The sequence below is a fragment of the Drosophila melanogaster genome, chromosome 3R, assembly GCF_000001215.4.
Source record: "Drosophila melanogaster chromosome 3R".
Lineage (NCBI taxonomy): Eukaryota > Metazoa > Arthropoda > Insecta > Diptera > Drosophilidae > Drosophila > Drosophila melanogaster.
The window spans coordinates 4654746-4678092 of NT_033777.3; the positions used below are offsets into that span (position 1 = coordinate 4654746).

The 23347-nt window shown below is 40.2% G+C and overlaps 2 protein-coding genes and 2 long non-coding RNA genes across 12 annotated transcripts in view, besides 1 other annotated feature; 3 read left to right on the forward strand and 1 right to left on the reverse strand.

Annotated features, from left to right (window-relative positions):
* The first annotated feature begins 54 nt into the window (after positions 1-54).
* spartin lies at positions 55-3240 on the forward strand. 2 transcript variants are annotated; one of them, NM_141228.2, is made up of 4 exons: positions 55-334; positions 773-1910; positions 2158-2464; positions 2836-3240. In NM_141228.2, exons 2-4 carry the CDS (start codon positions 788-790, stop codon positions 3065-3067), a joined length of 1662 nt encoding a protein of 553 aa, NP_649485.1. In that variant the 5' UTR covers positions 55-334; positions 773-787; the 3' UTR covers positions 3068-3240. The 2 variants fall into 2 exon arrangements, with proteins under 2 accessions (NP_649485.1, NP_001246910.1); NM_001259981.1 differs by lacking the exon at positions 55-334 and adding an exon at positions 414-525.
* Positions 3241-4345: 1105 nt separating this feature from the next.
* Positions 4346-4466: a mobile genetic element.
* A 367-nt stretch (positions 4467-4833) lies between these two features.
* Positions 4834-23347, forward strand: part of smash (smallish) — a 52615-nt gene continuing 34101 nt past the window's right edge. For 3 of the 8 annotated variants that reach the window (NM_001144532.3, NM_001144533.3, NM_169014.3), the window contains exons 1-3: positions 4834-4931; positions 5494-5654; positions 16052-16105. The gene's annotated coding sequence lies outside the window, so the exon portion shown is untranslated. Of the gene's footprint in view, positions 5655-16051; positions 16106-23347 lie in introns of all 8 variants that reach the window. The other 5 variants (NM_001259984.2, NM_001259983.2, NM_169015.3 and 2 more) reach the window with 3 other exon arrangements.
* lncRNA:CR44156 (long non-coding RNA:CR44156) lies at positions 5782-6194 on the reverse strand. The gene has a single exon (NR_073980.1). It is a non-coding gene; the product is annotated as a long non-coding RNA:CR44156 (long non-coding RNA).
* On the forward strand, positions 19232-19865 carry lncRNA:CR44157 (long non-coding RNA:CR44157). The gene has a single exon (NR_073981.1). It is a non-coding gene; the product is annotated as a long non-coding RNA:CR44157 (long non-coding RNA).

Genomic DNA, 23347 nt, shown 5'->3' on the forward strand with positions numbered 1-23347 from the left:
TCTGTGGCAGTGAACATGCAGAGGCCTCCTAAACAGCTGATCTGATTCGCAATGGAAAGTAAGCAAATCAAAACAAAGATGGAAAAACTTGGAACATTCAACTCGAATGGAAAACACACATTTTAACATGTTATTTACGAATTTAAGTGATATTAGGCAAACGATATTCTCACTTTAAAGGTGTGCGACTAAACAGGAGCAGAAAATAATTCGTAAAATTAGTGAGAAAATAGCGAAAGAGAGCGTTTCTCTGTTTGCTTTCTAAATCATTAGGTGACTTGGTGGGCAAAGTGCAGATTAAACGCTCAGAATCAGACGAAACCAAAACCCAAAGGTGAGTGAGTGCAACAGGTAGACGGTGAGTGCAGCGGAAGGGCGGATGCGGTTTCGTTGGCCACAGTTCAATTTAGAGCAGCTGCAGGAGAAGATGTAAAAGCGCGTCATTCCCACTTTGGTGACGCATTTTGGTCACCCTTTTAGTTGGTCGCGGTTGCCCGCCTCGTCGGGATGTATCTCTGCCAGCAAGTTCGTTTACAATATCTTAAATCTCACGAATATTAACAAAATATGTAGTAATTTGCACTATAAGACTTACACAGAACTTTGCGAAAGGGGGATTCATAAGAATAAAGACAGCACATAGAACATGTATACTAACTAAACCATAAATAACCATAGTCATTGACTTTAATAGATTCTTAGTTCTACATACTAAAGTTTTGAGGGCTTTGGTTTTTTGTATAGTATCTAATGTTTCTGTGCTGTTTCTTAGGTATTAAAGGCCGCGATGGCGGAGGAGGAAAGCGAATTCCTGGAGGCCTATGCTGGCATCAGAACAGCCTACAAAGCGGCCATGACTCAGGTGGACCTGGCCGTAAGTCACGAGGAGCAGGAATCCCCCGGCCAGGCCATTGTGGCCTATGAGCTGGCCCTGCGTATGATAGAGGACACCTTCGGCATTCCAGTAGGTCTTCCCAACAAGATCGACACCGTGCAGGCGGAGTGGAACGACGCCTGTGCGCTGATCCAAAAGCTCAAGAGCGCCGAAACGGAATTGAGATACCGCCTCAAAGTTCTGCGATCCCAGAAACAATCCATTGATGATTCAGCCGTGGAGGCCACGGAGGAAAGTCGAGCAGAGATGGATACAAAAAGGCCGCCGTTGCTGGCGGAAAACCCCTCCACGCAATATGGCATAGCCAATGCTAGCGGAGCACCAAAAACCTACAGAGAGCTCGCTGCCGGCTTGCGGGAGCTCTTGGCTGTTCGGGACGCCAAAGTCTTGCTCGATGAGCTCTTCCGTGCACAGGTCAAAATGTACCGAATCGAAGCCAGTGGATCAGTAACCACCATAAGCGGCTCGTCAACTATGTCATTGGTAATGTGCACCGTGGGTGGCAAATGGAAGTACCTCAGTGGCATCTACTTCATTCAGTGCTCCATGCCAAATGAGGGGACTGCAGGGATTTGGCTTTACCCCCTGGTTCCCTCGATCACAAACTGCTACCAAACAGAGTACGGAGCCTTTATTTTTCCTGATATGGAGTGCCAGCAGCCGGGCAATGCATTTGGTTTGATGCTAACGAAGGAGGGCCAGACATCGCGCACGGAGGACGAACTGGAGGATCTTCAGCAGTTCTTTCTTGACCTGTTGGAGGCCGTACTCGCTGGCACGGTAGTGCAGCTGAAATCGCCGACCTCCCAACGTGCTGGCCTAGCTTCAGATACCGTTTCCGGGTCGGAGCAGGTGTCCAGACACATTGTAAGTGCGGCTGATTTCATTGCTAGTAACCTGGTACGGGGCGCCGAGAAGACAGGAGGCTTTATGCTTAGGAGTACTCCGTATATCATTTCCAAGATGACGCCAGCCTCGATGGATGCTCAGGTGCCCAGCTCCGTCCAAACTTCAGGTGAGTTAGTTCCAAATAGGGAAGAGCTGTATTTAGGGCGGAAGTATGGTAGCTTCCGAATGAGCATGTAACGATAAAATTAGAAGATAAGATTCGAAGTCGAAGATGTGATCGTCACTACACTTCCACCTCGATCGGAGTTTGTGCTTGTGTTTGATAATCATGTTAATCAATGGTTTGGAAATGTGCAGATTACATATAAGATAGATCTAATGTATCTTATGTTGTAACCTTTTGTTCATTATAGTTGAGGTGGCCCAAAAAGTGACGCACGCCGCAGCCGGAATGACAGGATGGATAGCTGGAAAGGTGGGCACTGCTTCAATGGCAGTCGGCCGCTACCTGGCTCCCCACATTCAGGAGCAAGGCTCTAAACTGCTGCAGAAGGGATTTGGCTACGACACCAGCGAGGCTAATAGCACCATGGAGGGCGCCATGACCATCGCGGCAGGAGCCGTGGAAGGAGTGAGCACCGTATTCGATGGCCTCGAGACTTCCGCCAAGATCCTAGGCTCCAGCCTCAGTGAAAACTCCGTCAAGATAATCGAACACAAGTGGGTTGGCTTTGGCTTCTTAATGCTTATGCAGTTTTGTAACAGATGTCATTACGAATTTTCGTCCGAATTGAAAGTAATCACTTAGGCTGGCAACGGTTTATTCAATTTAAATATATCTGAGATTTAAGTTATGCGCAATGTGCAGAGGATCGCAAAAATGATCAAGGATCGGGAAATGTTACTCAAGCTTGCACACAAAGAAAAGTTTTATAACTTGTTGTGAATCGTCTCAAATATGTAATGCTACTAAAGGTCTACTAAGATCTAGATATTCATTTTGGGTTTCTTTCGCCTTCGAAAAAGAAAAACATATAGTGCGGGCATTTTTAATATTTCATATATTTACATATATTTATTTGCTATTTCAGATATGGCCAGCAGACGGGGAATCTGGCTAGTGGCACCTTTGACACGGTGGGCAACGTTTTCGTGGTCAGTCAGAACGTGAACTACATAACCCCGAAGGGCATTGCCAAGAAAATGGTCAAACGAACAGGAGAAGCTGTGGTCAGTGACTACAAGCGAGACTTACGCAAATCGGAATCTCATTATATTAATGCCGGATCTCTTTATCCGGATCTTCGAGCTTTGAAGGAATAGCGGGAAAACCAAAGGAATTTATCACATGTTATTATTATTATTATTATTATTATTATTATTATTATTATTATTATTATTATTATTATTATTATTATTATATTGAAATATTTATATGCCATTTATAGCTTCTAATTAAAAGAAAAAATATAAATAAATATTATGTTCAATAACACATAAAAAAGATATTTCGAAAGATTTTGCATCAAAACCTTATTTTAGTGTTCAAAAATGCTTTACTTTTGTATTTGTAGATAAACCGAAGCTAGAAAGTATTAAAAAGAAAAATGTTTAATTCACTTTGTATATTTGTATAACCTAAATTCTAGCTTCCTAGCACTCCAACCGCTAAGTATCGGGTATCTTTTGTTTTTAAATTAAAATGTCCTGATTTTTGATACACAACTCAGTCCTCTTTCACTAATTTAAAAGAATTAACAATTTTAGCAAGGAATTTAGTATGAACGTACCATGTAAATTGTGAACAAATGTTGATCTAAGTATCTTTAGATTGACGATCAATAAAAAGCCGTCTAATTTAGCGGCTTTAAATCCTCGTAAGTACTGTCATAGCTTCCGATCGCCTGAAGTTACAGACTTTTGAATCTTATATTGTTGAAAAGGTTATGTTATTTGCATTATTTCCTAACCATTTCCTAAGACTCTATATAGCTATCTTATTCCTTATTCTTTTTTCCTATCTTAAAAAGCACTCTGATCAAGCAAAAACTTTGCGGAACGAGTCAAATTTTATATAAACAAGTTAGGAATTTATATAACGAGCGATGAACCCCACATATATACTTTGGCGAAATATGGTAAAACTTCACGTTTTGTTTTATACACGAGATATAGAATGTGATATTCTATAGGTCCTAAGTGTCATATATCAAGGAGCCCATATATTTAGTTAGGGTTCAGCTCCCGAATCAGAACATAACATAACATGAATGACTATAACCCCTATTGTTGGTAAAACTTTCTCCTAGACTATATTTACATTTACCTTATTATAGTCCTTTTATCCTATTAATATTTATATTAGGAGAATATAGGAATATGTATACTCATATTATTGTCAAAATCATATGAATACATTTTTTTATATATATTTATTAAAAAGAATCCGTACATAATTATATTGTATCTTAGCATCACAGGGTGGAGATTTATTCTTAAGAATTACCAGTCGATATATAAAAAAAGTAAAGTAAATGAATACATTTGTTTTCAAACGTTAGCTCTCGTGCGAGTTCCATTCTGAAAATAGGAATGGGTGTTTAAATCCTCACATGATTAGTGAGAGGTTTGGTTTTATCATTTATATGTTAATTGCGCTGTTATGTTGCTATTGCTGCATTGTATGGATTCATCGCTTCTAAATAAATAAATTTAAAAAAAAGGAATGGGTGTAGCATACTTTCGGGACGCGCAATAAAAAATTATCTTGAAATTGGTTTGGTTTTAAACTCCGCCATATATCATTATATAATATTATATATTATTTGATCCCAAAGCTTCATAGATTGATCCATCAGCGTCTCGTTGATTTTTGTATGCAATACTTTACGTACTAATTCAAAAACCGAGAAAGTTGTTAATTATTTTGAAGGCTTTTCGCCGAACAACGTAACAAAAAACGTAAGAGCGTACAGAGAGACCTTGCCTGCGGACAGATAAAAATACCGCTCGTAGTCCGATTCGACCCACCTCAACTGATTCAGCTGGCCACACTCCGCCCCATTTTTATATCCACAAATTCCTACGCTCGGCAGTACGTTTTGAACTCGGCCAAAAGGAGGTGGCTAAGAGTTTAGCGCGGCACGCAAGCACATAATTCCCCGCTCGGACGTGATTTCGCCCCTTGGTACATGAATACATGTGAATGTGTACATATGTGCGCACGGGAAATAAGGCAGGAAAAGCCCAAAGCCACGGAGTTCGGATCCGAGAGTCTTGCGTTTTGTTTTGCGCAGCACTGCACCTGTGCAGTGTAAAATCGTGAATTCAGTCGAGGTGCAACTGCGGCGCTTGTGCGGTTGAGGGAGGAGAGTTGGCAGAAGTGTGTTTGTGTGTGTATGTGGGTGGGTAGTGCCTTTTATTTCCGATTTTGACGGGAGTCCAATCCACCAAGCTGAGTAGTTGCAATTACGGCGCGGCGGAAAACTGTTTTTCTCGCTCACAAATACATATGTACAACCTGTATAAACAACAACGACTGCCGTAAACAGCCAACTGCGAACGCAGCAACAACAACAGTTCTAACAACAGTACACAAGCAAACACGTTTCCCGTTTTATTTTCTGGCCCGCGTTTATTAGTGTGTGTGGGTGCGCCTCTGTGTGCGAGTGCGTATGTGTGCGTGTGTACGTGTTGCTCGCTCGAGTATAGAAATTTCTAATGATTTTTGGCCTGTTCCCGAAAAGCAGCTCCAAACAACAACAACAACAACTTTAGGACTCTGCAGTGGCTGTTCCAATTGACTCGCCATTCTTTTGAATTGTTTTTATATATGTAATTGAACGCCGAAAAACAACTGTGTAAAAAACAGCATCTGTGCCAGCAACGAACAGAGCTTCGAATTTTGTTGGTAAGTGTTTTCAGCTTCTGCACAATGAATAAAGTAAATAATAAGTGAATAAGTGATTTCAAAATCTGCATTTTGAAACCGTAAAAAGTGTAGAAAAGAAAAGTGTAAAAAGGTAGCCAATTGTCTTAGTAACGTGCTTATTTATGCAATTTGTAACTATTGGCTTGAAGTTTACATAAAAAAAGGTCCATTCGAAAAATGAAGACTAATATCTTTCCTATCTTTCCTAACGGATATCAAAAAGTAGGATTGGGTAAAACACATTTCTCTCGGAGATTTTTCTTCATTGAGCGGATCGCTTAGATCCATTCATCTGACGCAACAGTAGCAGCAAAATAACGTTGTGATGACCAGGACTAGGGATATGACCTCAAGCAGCATTCTGGGACCTGGATCATGTTGGTCAGGCGGAACTTGTAGATGGAGGCTCGTGTTCTGGAGTGAGGCTTGTGAGCTTGAGTTGTACATTCTTGCGATCCATCCACCGATCTGCTGGCTTTCGAATTTGATGTTCGACAAATGTGTCTCAAAAAAATTTCGACACCCTCGACATGCGTTTCTGTGTTGGCTTTGATAGGTTTTTTCCCCAAAACATTTTCACTTTGCATGCCAATTTTCTCACCGCTCAAACTTGCAGCACTCGGGCGCCTAGTCATTTATTTGATATCATCATTATCGTCATTGCCCGAGCTACAGGCTACAGGTTTTTAGCTAATAAGGTAATGGCAAAAAGACGGGGAAAAACGGCTGAATTATAATCGAAAGAAAAAATCCATCATTGGAAAGTTGGTTTAATTGCATTTGCGGAATGCAGCTGTCAGGGTTGCCTAGTTGTGCGACAGGGCGACGCATTTTTCGCCAGCCGCGCACTTGGCTAATATTTCAGGCTTCATGCTTCATTTGCGTTACGAGCGGACCAAGTCGACTTTCGGAGCAAACCCGGCGGCAAGGGCGTTGGACTAGATTGGATCGGGTGGATTGGATGATGAAGGTGATGGGACAGGAGAAAGGTATTTGAAAGGGCTGGAGTGGGTTACACACTCCCCGGCGATATGGAGTTCATCGTCTTCCGAACTTGAGTTTCAAAATCTAAAAAAAAAACATCTCTATGTATGTATGTATGTAAGTACTTGTGTCTCCCAAGTTCTGGTGCCTGGAAAATCGTCAAACAAATATATTTTCAAAACTTAAAAATTTTTTTTTTTTGGTTTTCGAAGGATAGCGTGCACTACCCACAAAAGGAGCAATAAATTCCTCCGGGTGACAGTGGTTGGCAATTTTTTGCAGCAATTGGCAGGGCGAGTGTGGGAGAGAGCGGTGCCGGTCGTTACACGTTACACACTTTTCCGGGGCACTTTCCCAAGCGAATATTATTTTTTCTGTGCCCTCACATGAAAATCAATTCATAATGGTGCAGGTGGGTGGCGGCTCTCATGCTTTTTTTATATTTTTCTCTATAGTGCGATTGAATGCGACAGAAAATAGTATGATCAAGAAATCATATTGTTTACACATCGGTTTTATAAATTTGGTAGTTTAATTTTTATTAGTCCAAACAAATATCGGATTATATTTTTGTTTCAAGTGTACTTTTCACTTCTTTGCACGGTGGGTATTTTCCTCATCATCTGTTTTTCGAAGAGCTTTTCCGCCGCTGCTGTTTTGTTTATGCTTTTCCCATCTCATTGTTTTTGCGCGCCTCGTGCGTCAATTTATGTGAGTTCAGTTTGCCTCAAAGACGGAAGCGGTCTTAATGGTACAAATAGGAGTAGCTGCGGCTCCAGCTAGGAAACCGGAGGAAAAGGGTGCCGTGGAAATTGGCGCCGCCGCAACTGCCCAAATGCCGCGGCTGCTCATAACTTGTTTGCCGAATAATTTCCAAAGTTGCAATTTTCATTTTATGGCCATTTGTCTTCGGTTGTTTTGTCTGCCGGTTGGGGCACATTCGAAGCCCGGTTTTGCTTTTTTTTTTTCGTGGCTCATTTTGTTTTGTAATCAGAATTACATAGAGGGAAACATTTCATTTTCATTTGCTAACTAAGTTGGTCTCTCTTTCGGACCGCTCTGTAATCGGGTAAATGAAATCCAGATCAGTGGCGAAATTACAAATTTGTTCCATTTTGTTCTAAACATACTCGCATTTCGTAAGTTAAAATTTTCATACATTAGTTTCAAAAGCTAGAAATATAATGAGAATCTTAGAAATAAAGCGATTGTCATGTAATTACATGATACTAGAGTACCTTATCCAAATCAGACTGACTTGTTTTAAGCCATCTTGTGCTTGACATACACATGCTCAACTCTTCCCTTTTGGGAGGTGCTATCTGGTATCCGATTTCGTAACCAATTCGGCCCGAGTCCGGCTCTTTCATAACAATAACCAAAAGCACTTGTCACTGCCATCTGCTGCCGGCAACTTCGCCGTGGCCACCCATATGGGCCCAGTTTGGGCTCGTCGCCTACCTGTTTCACCGGGCAGTGTGAGTGATACTTGTGCAATTATTGTACAAACTCATAGTGTCCACTCTTTCAAGCGAGTGTATGTGAGTAGAGTGGTAGAACCCCTGGACTCTCGGACAGGTTGTTCAGAAAAGCGAATGGTTTTGTTCCACGCCGAACGCCTCATGTCTTTCGTCGTCGACGGAAATCTGAAACAATGGAGGTAGAGAAGACGCTCTGAACGCATTGGTGGCACAGCCAGCTTATTAACTTACCTGTTATTTCAACCATTTCCATTTTCTCACGCACGCAGGCCTGGAAAATGGAAACTGCACTTGCCTGTGTCTGCATTGGGTGATTTTAGGCGCACTGAAAAAAATTGTTCTATGTCTGAATATTATCTGAAATACACTCTTAAAAATTTTGGATCACAAAGTCAATTTAATTGGTGGTTTTCGAATAATTTATTGTCCCTAACTTTCATTTTTTATATTATAAGCAATATGATTTTTTTCAGTGTTATTTAGCCGGGGGTTTTAAACTAGGCACCTGAAAACCTACTTAATTTTTGGGCGAAGTCTTTCCTATCAAATCCCAGTAAATTAATGGCGCCCGATGAGTATTTATTAGTTCGTATCCGTGAGCTAGCCGTATAATTAAAACACAACCGGATTGTTAAGTTGGGTCTACGTTGTCCGCTTATCATTAAAGAGCGATTAGTTTTCAAGTTCGTATTTTTAATTCGTTTTAAGGAGAAGATTTGTTTTGCTCTTATGGAGTTGAGTGGAGCTGTAAGTCTTGGAACTTGGAAATGGAATCAAAGTCTGATTTTGATGCCATCCGGATAATTTAATTGATTTTAAATGCCCACAACGGAGTGCAGTAATTGAAAACTATAATTGCATAACCATTCCTCATATAGGCGCCCCAATTCCCCAGGAATGAAAGTGAAACATGGACGCTTTAGTTCCAGTAGCCACCCACTCAAAGGATACTTTTCCATATATGTATATGTATATAGCCTATATAAATTTGTGCGAGAATTGTATATAACCATTTATGTACCAGCTTACATGGAATACTAACTGTTGACCTAGCTCCATGAGCACTGGCTGAATTCATTGCCACAGGCATTTGTTGTGTGTACAACGCACAGAAGTTGAAAGTTTGGGTCCGAATGCAAAAGCGAACTGCAAACTGGTTCTGTTAACTCAAATATTTTGTTTGAGAAATGTTATGTTCGAAAATAAAATACACGATGTATCTTCAGAGTTGGAATATTATGTTTTCGGATGCTGAAAGCCACCCTTATTTTCATTCAACCTATCCCAACCCCACCCCTGTTAGTCCCCAACAGCTCCTGTTAACTGTGCTATGGGGGTGGGAAAAAGCAGCTGTTCGCTGGTTTGGGGACGTCGCTCCCGAACCAAAAAACGAGTGCAATGGAGTTATGTGCTCTCTTCGGCCCGCACCCCTCACACCCTCACACCATAATACCCGCACGGACTGCCACTGCAATAGAGTCGACAGCTTGTGACCTATATAGAATCGGATTCGTCGGAATTACAGTTAGGTAGAGCCTAGCATATATGTGTCTTTGGGACCCATCAAATGACCTAAGTTTGCATGGAAATTGCCTTCAATGTTCCCTTTCCCGTTCCTGTGCTCCGAACTTCAGCTAGGAAGTCTGTCGGCTGGTGCTCTTATCAGTTGGCCCGAATGCCTTCTGCGCCGGAATGTGGCTCAAATCCGTTTGAGGACTTAACGCGTCAAGTTAACCTCAGGAATGAGTGTCGGTTCTGTTCGGGATAAATGACGAAAAACGAGTGAATATTTAATACTTTAGGGCAGGCACCAAACCAGGTTGAAGCAAAAACAGTGCAAATAAGTACGTGTGGTTGTGTGGTACGTGAAAAAACATAGGAACTTGCGCCTTGATATTAAGTAAGCACATGGATTTCCCTTGCCATGCCCTGTGTGGGAGAACGTATCCCTATCTCATCCTGCCTTTGGTTCTGCGATCCAATTTAAAAATGGCACAATTCACACCTCGCAACCTTCAGGCGAATCTTATCACCCGGCCGTTCTCCGCGTTGTCCAGCGACCCATTTATGCAAATACAGACCCTGATTGCATCTAGAACTGCGCAGCAATCGGATTATATTTGTATAAGCTAAGCGAGAGGGCGCTTGATTAGAGTAAACAGAGGGGACTCAGTCCATATATAATGCAGCGTCAGCGTTTATCAGCAATTATCAGAAGAACGTCAAGTTGCCTATTTACTTAGCGGCACATCGCCCCACCAGCCCACCTCTCAGGTACAATAAAGGCAACTCTGTTTACATTCTTAAACCAATTAAGCTCCTATTTATTTTTTGACTTGTGTATTAAGTCAATATGATGTGGAGAACAGAGCTCAACGAGACGAAATTTTAAAGTATTTTCAAAAGTCTATAATTTATTGAGATAAAAGTGACGATGGGAAATAATTTAGTCATAAATTATGTATTATTATGTAGGAAGAGGTTTATTTAAAAAGGTTATATACCTTTTACCCTTAAATTGCTGGCACTGAAATTCAGTTTTCGCTCGCCAGCACCAACGATAAGCTAACGCAATTCGCTTAACTATTTACGAGTATATCGCCCAGTCACAAACAACAAAAATGTAGTTAATTGATGTGCTGCGTAGATTAAGTGAAAATTTCAGGAAAGGGGAACTTCGTGAAATGTCCAGGAGTGCAATGAAAAAACTGCCCAATTCGAGTAATCGATCAATGTGAACTCCATCCCCCTTGCCGCGCAATTAAAGCGTTAAATTGTGGCTTAAACGGCCAACAGCCAGCCACACTATGCCTGCTGGTCTTTTCTTCGGCTGTTGTGAAGGTCAAACTGGGGCGTGGGGTTGGGGGTCACATGTCGAAGTCGGTTCGGGGGAACCGTAAAACCAGATCTTGCCAGAGACCTTCGCGTTCGGCTTTTCAGAGCGTCATACTCGTATAGACTCCAGCTGCCATGATGATAATCGCATAACTTTTAGTTCTGTCGCCTGCTTTTTGGTTTTACTTCGGTTTTTAATTTTTGATAAGTGGTCTCGAATTACTTCACTGTTACGACGAACAGTGACCGATCTGGAGGGTTCGGATTACCCACCTGGCATTGTTATTAAGTGCCTGCCTGATTTTTTAACTATGTTCTTACGATGGCAAATGAACACTTTCCTAATATTGTACTTAGCAAAGCTTCATTTCGCTTGAATGCAAAAATTTCTCTCGCTGGGAAAAGTTTCACTTTTATTTCTATAGAGCCAATTTACTGTTAACTGTTGCAGTTGTTTTTGTCTCGGCTGTGGCACGAAGAGTCGAGCAACTCTAATAAATAAGAAAAAATAAAAGCCAGTTGAATTGTCTGCCACCAATGTGGATGTGTATGTTGCAGTTTCAACAGCAAAAATATCCGATGGAAAGTCATTTTGGATTGTTTTATGCATTAAACATCAAATTAAATGGTTTTTGTAGGTGGTTCTTAATTGGTTTAATTTTTATAGCATAAATTGCCGACTTTGTAATTCATAAGATTACAAGGCAGAACTAGAGTCGCGACTATCAGATACTCATTCATATTTGTGCCACACGGAAGGTATGCCGGCTGTAGCAAGCGACAAGCTGTAAGAACCTGTTTTGACACGTAGTTTGGTTTGGCTCAATTTCGAATACTTAATGTGTAGTAAGTAACGTGTCAATTAAAAAAAAAAACGAACTTGTACGTGCTACTCATTTTTGCAGCAGATTTAAAGGATTTGATGTACATTTCGGAAATCAGAGAAATGCCCACTTTTTCGCCCAGCTGATGACCTAAAGCCATTTGCCAAAGAATTAGTACTTCGAGCTACGCAAATGCACTTCCTTCTTCCACGCGAAGGTGAGGCCCCCAAAGGGCAATGAAATTTTGCGTGGGGAAAATTTAAATGAAGTGTAGTTTAAGCGGAAAATGCACTCGGAGCTGAGTGGAGCCAAGGGCGAATGGGGTGGGGGGGGGGGGGGGCTGGGGAGTGGTTTTGCGGTTAGCTGGTTGGTCGGAGGGGTGGTGACGTGGTGGAAATGGGCATTATTGCAAATTCGTTATGGCCAGGAGCTGCGCTCTCGGTCGGCTCTTTGCTGAAAATTCCTCACTGTGATGCATACAATTATGGGGACTTGGCTTCGATAAGTCCCAAAGAGTGGGGCTCGGATCGAGTTTTTTGCGGCCTCGCTGGAAGACAGTGTTGCGAAGCGACAACTGCTCCAATGTGACGACAGATGTGCATGTGCTCCATCGTGGCTGCCGAGGAACTCGCGCAATTTACAGCGGCAACACCAGCAGACGCAGCAGCAGCAGCAACATCACAGCATTAGCCGTCAACTGGGAGTGACTTACGCGAATGTTCAGCAACGAGTTTGTGGCGGTCGAAAATCGCTGGCTCCAATGTAAACAAACTTTTCTTTAACTCCCACTGCTCCTCCTTGCTTCTCCTTTCTCCCGCGGTACAGTCAAGACCCAATAAGTATATCAATATAATGCACGTTCAGTTCGGATCAGTAATTTGCGTTTTCCACACTTATATAGTGTATATGTAGTAGACAAAGACAGATTATTAGGGCGATAAATGGAATTATGATTATATATTCTAAATTCTGTGGTGTATTAATTATTTTATTGTATCCGTTACTCGGAGAGAGAAGTATATATGCTTGTAGACTCCAGCTGTCAGTCCGGGAATCTCTAGTAGTACAGGAACACGGATATTGCATTCCTATAGCATCTCACAATTGCGTACAATTGTTTTTTAATTCTAACAAATATTGTAAATTTATCAAATTCATGCTCCTAAGATTGAGCGGTTGCTCAATGAATTCAACAATTTAAGACTCGATTATTTCTCTTTCTGCACTTACACATTTCGATACGTGGAATTCGTGTGAGTTTTCACTGTACATTTTTCTCTGTTCGCGCCTCGCTGCGAAAGCCGGTTGTTTGTTATTAGTTGGCCCCCAGACAATCTTGGCCATGTGTGCGGGTCTCGGTATGCGTGCGTTTGTTGGCCTTTTGACGTCTCCCTTGCCTGCTTCCCTCTCCAATTCTGCCCCATCCTGCTGCCGTTGTTGCAAGTTCAGTGACTGCAGCTGGCTGTCCGCTGAGGTTTTCACGGAGCTTGCAGCCTTCGATCACAATCAGTTTACGCTTTGCTTACAGAATTGAATGACCAGCCATTGATCAACATCGGCATTCAGGAGCAAATGAAAGGGAGGGGGAGGAGGAGGAGGAGGAGGAGAGGAGAGGAGACAACACCACTCCCCAGCTTGCATTGGTCAACACTGTCAAAGGTCTTTGAGCCACGTTAACCAAATGGTCAATTTCCGTTAGTGCCCATCCATAAACTCAACACTCATGGTTTATTTTTAGACCATTTGGCGAAAGGGGAGGCCGTTTAGCTTATCAGTTGGTAGTCTTTGTGGAACTTGCCATAGTTTCCTACCAATTAGTCATTTCCGAGTGAATACTTAGTATTACTATCTGGTTGTCTTAACTGGTCGCGAGTGCACTGTAAGAGTGCGAGTGCTAGACGCTATTCAAGTGACGAATTCGCCGTGAACTGCCTTTTCATGGGTTTGCAATCCTAGGGAAATTATCTTAAAAACAAATATAGTGATTGTTGGTTTCCTAAAAAACTGATTAGTACCAATTTTATAGCACAAATAAGTACTAGGGGCGGTGAGATTAAATTGTAAGCTCTTTTAAAAATGGAATTATACCCGTAACTTGTAAAAAAGACGGAAATGTGAATTCAATATAGACCAAACATGTACTCATAAACATTAAGAATAATTATTAAAACCGAAATATTTCATTCTTGTGAAACAAGCCAACAAACTAGATTTAGAGGTTTCTGACTCAGAATATGTCAGAATATGTATCATAAAAGGCAGAAATCAAGTATACATATATAGCAGGTGTAACACCATTTGTTCGTTCGTTGGCCTTGTGGCTCGTAAATACTGAAAGGCCAGGAACGATCTTATCGGCAGGGCAACTTTCAAAGCAAGCATTAATGGTGAAATGCAATTGTACAGCTGTAAATTATATCATGGAAAGCCACATCAGACCAACGAAAACATTTTCCATCCAGTTAAAGCCAAAGCAATGGAAGAGCCACATGCACTTTACATTGAACGGTTCGCTGTTCTTGCAGCTTTTGTCTAGATGAGCCTGAAGTGTCTTAAATTTGTTTTGACTTAATGTTTTCTTTTTCTTGTAGGTCTATTAAGAAAAAAAAAAATGCCACATAAACAACTTTCTTTTTAACATTGGTCGCCTCTGTCGTCTAATTTAAAAACAATTATCATTTTTGTCACGATGTTTTTCCCTGCTTGTTGTAATTGCTTGCATTTTTATAAAGCCTACTTGAATGTATTTGTATGTCTACCTTGGCACTCGGTTCATTGATTAGCTTTTTATAAAGACATTTAGTGGAAAGGTGTATAGCACGTATAGGTTTGTTCTGCGGCCATTCTTTAGGTGAAAATGTCTGGCTGGCTTTATGGATTTTTGATGAACGAAGAAAGTCTTTTGACGCCTGACCATATTGGCCAGGTTCCCCTGCCTCCAGGTACGTGCTATTGAATTGGGGCTTAACTGGGTTTTTTGGCTAAAGAAAGTTCGTTCTTCATTCTGTCAATTAACGAAGCGTAAAGTGTTCTAATAAGCAAATACCCCCCTGTTTTACCTTTTTAAATTTAACAGAAGTGTGTAATACCAATATCGGATTGGAATTTAATTTACTTATTTCTTATTTACGAATATTTGAAGAGAATATCTTTGGCAATTGGGTTATTGTTTTCCCTAAATTCTCACAAATTTATTCGTAGGCCCGCAATTGAATTTATATCCGCACGTCTCGTTTCTATTTTATGATCAATTTAGTAAATGATGTCAACCTTTTGGGCTGGCTTCACTCACGGCGTTTGATCTTCATCAGATGAATCTGCAAAATCATCGCCGTTTGGCTAAAATTTTCTCAATTACTCTGCGTGCGTCGAGATGTTTCTTCTGTGCGTCTTAATTGCATGTTTATTAGCAACTGGCACAAAGCACACGAATATTTGCCCGCTACTTGGTTTTTTCTTAATTTACACATCGGCGCTGCTCTTCCAGATACAAGATACATCTTTGCTTTGGCGCCATGAGGGCAATAAAAATGTTTATTTTTGCACCCCGAAATGACGATTTCATCTTATTTTTGTTCATCTTAATTGAAAAGGCCTGGGAGAGTTGGCCCCAATAATCCAACGGAAACCGAAACCGCGATGAACAATTTATTTGCTGTACAAGTTGGAAGATTTGTCAAGAATATCGCTATGACTGTGCTTAGCCTGCGGCATTCTCGATCTTGTGGAATGATCGTCGTCAAATTTAATTGTTTGAGAAGAAACCAAACAACACATTCATTATTGATTCGCCGGTAGATGCCAATCTCGCCGATTCTTCGGTGTCTCTCGCCTGCATAATTTTCTGTAATTCCTTAGTTGATGTCGAGCTGTCAAATGAACAAAAAAATCAACAAAAATAGCAACTATTTCTGTGCCTTTTCGCCCTGCCTGGCTGATCTTTAGGAATTTTGAGTTCTTGGCTGTGCAAAAAAAAAATATCGGCTGCCTAGCTGTCGAGGGTGTTACGCATTTTTTGTTGTGCAAATTATTCAGTCTGTAATAAATTTTTAGAATATTAATAAGTATGATAAATGATATTATTCATTTGAGCGGTATGCTAAAATCGTACGATAAGCTAGCACTTATTAAATATAATAGTATTGCGTTGATTAATTACTTTCTCTTAATCTGGATTACAATTTGATCCATCTGTATTTTATTCCCGTATAATTTATTCAATGCATCTCTCGATTGTCTTATTTTCTTGCAGTTTTTAATGTAGATTCCAGAAAATTTGAAAAAGGAAACCGAACTGTTTTGTAAGGTAAGTCATTCTCGTCTTGATTACTAATTTGACATCACTTATATCTGTTGAATTTCTACTATTTGTGAAAATATAAAAAGAAACATAAATAAACTCTAACATTTCTAAATAAGTTGGCAATCGAAACCTAACGAGCTCGGCCATAAAAATGTTCAACTTCTTTAAAGGAAAAATAGTTCAAATATCCGTCTTTCATGTGATTATCATTTAAATAAGAGATGCAACGATTTAGGTCTGTACATTTTTGATAAAGCGGTGAAAAATCAGAGAACTTTCTAAAGCGTACAATTTAAAATAGTAAAATGGAAGAAAAGTAGAAGTTCAAGTTAAGGCTGCCCCAAACAATAAAATGGAAAAAGCTTTTATTTCGATTTTTAATGTTTGCCAGACAAGCGCAAACTAAAACAATGTACACAGAAATAGAGCAGGCCAAATAAAAAGCCATATAAACTCGAAACCCGAAAAGAAGCCAAATAGATATATGTAAGAGAAAATGAATATGCAATGAAAATTGAGTTATAGAAAGAAGAATACGGCGACGAAAACAGCGCTAAAAATGCGCCTCACAAAAATAGAGCAAGGCATGTGGATGGAAATTAAAGAAATTAGATGAAAATACGTTCCATATAACTATATATGCGTATATGCAGCTATATATAAGCACAGGCATATCCGAGATATTTGTAGAGAGCTCCCTGTCTTAGCCAGACAGGAATTTTTCCCGTTTCTTCTTTTTTTCGGTGTGAAAACGCCAAGAGAAGGCAGCTAAAAATCGAGAACTGCGTATTTGTGTTCTGTTTTTGGATTTCCCTTTTGCTGCTGGGACATTTTGGGAAAACAGAATTTATGGGACAATAAAACGATCAGAATTTGCCAAAAAAAACAAAACATCCAATTTACAATTTCAGAATTTGAGAAATCGTAAAAATATGGCCAGTATACCTGGCATATTATGGTATTCAACAGATATTCAGATGTATAAAACTCTAAGTCTGTCTTTGGACTTTATTTTGGTCGATGAGACTTTTATGTTGATCCCCAAGACTTCTTTCTTTCTCAAAAGTAAAATGCTCAACAATTAAATATTTTTTCCCCGATTCAGTCCCTTCGAGCAAACAAACTCAAAAGGGACTTTCTATTAATGTACGAGTTGAGCATTTATTTGTTTTTAAAATTATTCATAAAATAAACAACAAGTTAACAGGTCCACTTTTATGTTACTTCGATATGATAATATGATATGCATTATAATAATTTTTAGATTCTGGTGACACGTGTTTTGAAAGTCAAATTTAAGTCAGGTATGAAAAAAAGTTTGATGGACGTGGGACTGATTTGAGAGGGCAACAAACGTATTGTTAACCATTTGTGTATATATCTTAGATGTTTGAATAGACGCTCATCACAGTCATTTCAAAATTCTTCTTTATTCGTTAAATCTCTGGTTCTTAGCACTCTTTTATGATCCATCTTTAGAATTAGTTTTTTGTATTTCTGGCGTCGAGTCGTTGAAAGACTTGGACTTTATTTTGTTTGCCGTCAGAAACAAATTTCCTAAGCAAACTTTGGTGAAAACAAAACATATACACTTTTTCTCAGAACTTGTCGTTTCAAGTTGTCAAAGCCTTTCATATTTTAAGTTGGGCGGAAGAGGTTTTGCCCAAAAACAGTGTACTTTGAAACCCATTCGGAGATGGTCGGGAATTTGTAAAAATTTGTGATGTAATGAAGGCTTTTGCAAACCGTAGAAATAGTATAGAAATCCAGGAGTCTCCTAGTTAACATATACAAGATGCATGCCCGTGGAATACAATATTTCTTGGTCAGGTCTCCAGGGCAAAGTAATCGAAATGAGCCATGTGGCAACGGGAGTGATCAGCTGCAGGAGTATTTGTGTGGGGTTATCTGGATGTTTGTACCTCGGCGATGATGATGATGATGACGACCACAAACGCGCTGATGACTCCGCTACTCTCCAGTGGCCTGGCCTCTTCGGATCTTGGGTTTCTGGCAGGGCCACTTCAGGTGGTTCTTCACACTCTCTTCGGGCCAAACAGTAGCAAAATGGTTAGACTTCATTTGCTTCCTCCAGAGATGGCTTTGTGTCTAATTTTTACCTTTTTCGTTATTATTATTATTATTGCCACTGCTTCTGCTTGCTTGTTTACTGTAAACAAGAAATTTTCTCAACTCAATTCCCACGCATATTTCTCGGCGTGGTTGAAATAAAAATAATAGTTTTTTTGTGGTTGTGCCACTCATTTGCCGCGAGTTTGGTGGGGTTAGTGGATTATATAAGGCCATGTCGGAAAATCAAATTCGTTTTCTTGTAGATGAAATTGATAATTTGAAGTTTGGCAAAATGCTGCCCGATAAGTATCTCTGCAGGTGGGTGGCACAGTCTTGACAAGCGTTTTGGCGTTGTGATTCAGCCGATAGCAACGAAAGTTTCCCCTCATAACCACCGTCTCAGCTTTTGGCAGCATTAACTTCCGCTTTGGCTTCGGGTTTCTTTCATTTAAATTAGGCCCCGCCGAATTGGGTCATTTTAAACCGCCATTCCTTGTTTACTCCACTCTGGCTTTACGACTTTGGTTGGAAAGGTGACAAGACGCTGGTTTTCCAGAAAACATACATATATTAGCATAGCTTCTGTTCACACACAAAAGCTTCCGAAGGACGGATGGACATGGCTAAATCGACTCGACGCCTCGATACCTTTCAACGAATCTAGTATTCAGTATATTCATAAATTAATGAACATAATTAATGAACAGAGCAATCAAAGAATATGGAAATGGACGTGCCGATTTCGCATGAATGATTTGCTTTAAATGAATGGAATGAACTGAATAATCTGCATGGAGGCGCATACGAAAGTCGGAACCAAACGTGCACCATTCTATAAATTCGGATTAAGCCCGTACGAACGTTTGAGATACAGACGAAAAAACTTACACAAATTTGAGAACACTGGAATTCAAGATAATCATGTTAATTTTCAGTTTCAGATGTTTCATTGTTTTTTGTTTGTTGGCATTTACCTTCTTTTTGGTTCTGATTCGTGAGCTTTTGTTTTATGTACGTCTCTTGCCATTTTCTTTCTGTCACTTTTCTGGCTCGTTTACGTTTTAATAAAATTTTGAAAAATAAACATTTGCTAATTTTTGGTATCGCACTGCCAAATCTGTATCCGTATCTGATGATGACGCGAAGGTGACAATGATTGTGCCGTTCTTGTGCGCTTGACGGCGACTGTGGGTTTTTTAACTTCTACCTTGACTTCGTACTCCGCTTTCCGGACTTCCAACGAATTTCTCGAGATGATATATGATATCGTATAGTTTTCATTGCGAGCTCGCTTTCCTGTAGCCCAATTGTGTCTGTCCATCAAAGTGATGCTGGGTCGTCTCCCCTGTGCGCAAGTTCCGCATGCAAAGATCTTAGCGGCCATAATTCGAGCTGTCTGGCTTGTCGGATGAGTCACGAATCTCGGATCATCATCCACATGCCTGAAAAAAACCAGTCTCCTTTTCTTTCCTTTAGGATGTGCTGATTAAAATTTACACACAAGGTCATTGCGGCTGTACGCCTTAAACTCTTTTAGACATGATAATTAATGAATGGCATAAATATTGCCCATCGAAAAAAGAGAAAGAGGAGAAGTTCGCGCGATCCTCAAGGCCCATTTGGCTAATCAACAACTGGTTGCTTCAGTTGCACGGAAAAAAAGATATTGGTTTTATATTGTAGGTATTGGAAACTAGTACTATGTATTTAATGTAAAAAAATTTAAAATATGTATGTTAGTAAGTTGTATCTATTAATTGTATGTGTTTATAAGTTTCTAATTGCATATTGGTTGGCGATTATTATACATATTTTTTTATTTAAATTTATTGAAAAATATATTTTATAATGTAACAAAAAACTATGATTTTTTTCTAACTGAAATCAATTAACCACAAATATAGATAAATTCTTCTTCCTTGCGTTGCAAGAGCTTGCAACACTTATGAGGATACATAAGGAAAATGTTCGTTGTGGTGAAAAACAAATCTTTTATAATACTTAGGAATTCAACTATTTGTGCTTTCTGTGTGGTTCCTGGAAAGATGGTTCCTGGGCAACCGGGGAACTTGAGGTGTGACTTTGACTCTGGACCCGATCGGAGGTTCATGGCAAGAGAGCGAACGGCTTCAAATGTCTTTCTGGCACAGCTGCGCATAGAAAATGCTTTTCCAGCAACGACACATTTCTGTCATCATCAATAATGCCGCCATATAGACACTTCTTGTCGCTTGTCGGTCGTCGCTTTGTGGTTGCCTTTGCCCGCCGCAACAAAAGTAACAAACAAATTGGCACAATTTCTCCTCCATATGCGTGTTATGTTGCAAACACCGCGGCCTGGTCGTTGCTACCAACAGTATCCCAGAAAAGTAAAGTAACCGCTGCAGCTTCAGCAGCTGACACATCTTGCGGCCAAAACAGCATTCACCATCCAGCATCCATGTTTAACTCTTTTTTTAACTGCTTTGGCCGGCGCTGCTCTTGCAACATAAATTGTGCACAGCTGCCGCAAATCGCTTTGCATACCCTTTCCAAATAAATACATACTTAATTTAATACCTAATCGGGCGAGAATGATCCCAGAATGACTACCAATTAAGTGTCAGTGGAGGCCAACATAGCTTATATATCTTACAAATAGTTAGTAAGTAATAGAGTATGTTTCCCTGATATTTTTGTAAGTTATAACGGGACGGGATGGATAAATCTTTGTTACTATAGGGTATTAGCTTTCAACTTTAAGACAGAAGTGTTTGGCGACTGATCCCTAATCAAACAATTAGCGGCGACGCTGGATTGACGCAGGCTTAATGGGCGATGCCGAACCTTTTCATACCCATTACGCCCCCAGCGACTTCTTATCCCCAACTTCTGCTCCGCTTCTTTTGGGTTTTGGACGAATTGGAGCGCGTGCTGCTCCATTTTTGCAATTGGCTTTGATCTTGCTAGGAGTTCAGGTTGCACTTTCTAATGCAGCTGTGTTGTGTTTTATGGCCATATGTGCTTGAGGGTGGGGTTAAAACGAGCAGAGATTTCTAAAATGTCCCACACATTTGGAGAATGGCTAGATTCTTTTACAGAGCGTTGGTGTAATGAATGAAAATATCTGCATAGCTCAGGATTAAATTTTCGAACATCTTAATCTAATTTAGAACTCATTTTGAGCTAGCCAAAAATTATTTTCGAGTTCTGTATTCATTCGTGGTTGCCCGGTGACCTGCGAAGCTACAGATCTTTTTACGTTCTACCGAAAATGAGTTTCCGAGTGTATGTGACTATTTCAGGCCATGCTTCTGTCTTTTGTGGCTTTAATTAACGGTCAACGGAAACTTATGCGCTTTTGTCTACTACACGTCTTGGGTATTTTGCTGATTTTTTCTGCTTTCGCTTTACGTTGTCTAAGGTTACCGTCCAACCGAGTTCCGCTTCTGTGTGGAGAAAGGGTAAAAGGGGAGAAAGGGGAATTTTGAATGTGTGGCTTTTGCATATCGATATGCCTTTCCTTTCGGGCCCCGCCTCCATTTCCAACCATATGTATACTCATATAGCTTTTTTCGCTGTGGCACGCTGCGATCTCACCCGATATGTCAATGTTCTATATGGCTGACTGATCAGCCTGAGCCAAGCAATAAAAACGAAAATTGTTGCTTTTGTGTATGCCATGGCTACCCAAACGAACCGTCAACTTTTGTAAACTTCCGGTTTTGGGTTCTGCTCGGCTCGTTTGTTTGGGGCGCTCATTTTTTGTTTTTTAACTTTAGAATTTTTTGACGAGATAAAAACTGGACATTTAATAAAGGGGAGTTAGTTGAATACGGATTCTATAAAAATTAACTTTTAAAATGAAGGTTAGGATTAGCTACTGGCAAACTATATACGTTGAAGAGTTTGTAAAAGGTAAAAAGAATCGTTTCTGACCCTATAAACTTTGAGCACTATAATAGCTAGAGATAGTATGTATATTTTAATTTGAGTAATTATATTAAGGAACGGGTTAAATATGCTTTCCTCACTACTTTTTGAATGTGAGATCCAATTTACAAGTTTTTAATCAAATGCTTCAACATCATCGTTTTGTAAATTGACGCAAGTGAGACCAAGACTCGTAGCCAAAACCAAATGCGATCAGGATGAACGCAAGCTAACAATGGAAACCATTAAGCTCCGACTTCGCTTACGTTTCCCATCTGCTCCTCCCATTCCCACTCCTCTCTCCGCTCTCAGTGATCATCTCGGCTTTAAACAATCACTTTTAGGAAAGGGTTCAATGCACCCGTCAGCATAATATACTGGGTATCTCTGCGGAGGTTCGTGCAGCCACCGAACTGATGGGATGATGGTGATGATGATGATGGTCATAGTATAGCATTCAAAACAACCGAAAAGCAATGATGGCAGAAAATAAACAACCAACCATAATGACTGCGACTACAGAAACGACAATAACAATAACAACAACCACAATGTTGCAGCACTGGACTTATCGGGACTGTTGCAGCTTGCTGCAAAGTCATCGAAGAGCGGAGATCCGTAAACAAGGTTTGTTATGGTGACACTGGCCGTATTTGTCTATTAGCCGATAGGGCCACACTCGTGTCTATCAAAACAGAACTCTATGGCTTGGCTGATCTCTTCCACTGAATGTGCTAAAATGGCAACTTCCAGCTTATTTATACATTAATACCCTTTATAATTTCTTCATGACCAAAGGGCCAAAGTGATGATAAACAAAAATGAAATGATTTACAACCAAACCACATTTGATTACTTGATTTCGGCGAATACACAATCAAATCAAACTTCTCCAAAACCAGAGATTGCGAATTTCAATGAATAGCTGGCATATTGACTGCAGGAAACTAGCAAAAAATAAAAAAGTGTAATTAAGAGAAAATTAGCAGCGAACCGAACAAAGCCAAACATGCGCATAACCTGTGCGTGCGATTCGAGTGTTGCAATTGCAACCAACAATTGTTGTTTGCCTCCAATTATCATTTGTGCCGTGTGTGCGCGGATTTCACGGTTTTCTATTGTTTTGCATTTTGCAATATAATGCAGAAAATACATCAATAACGAAACAAGAATAGCGTTGTCTTCTTCTATTTGTGCCAGGGCCGCAGCAACAAGACATCGGTAGAGGTAGAGAACTAGTAAAATAAAATAAAATAAAAT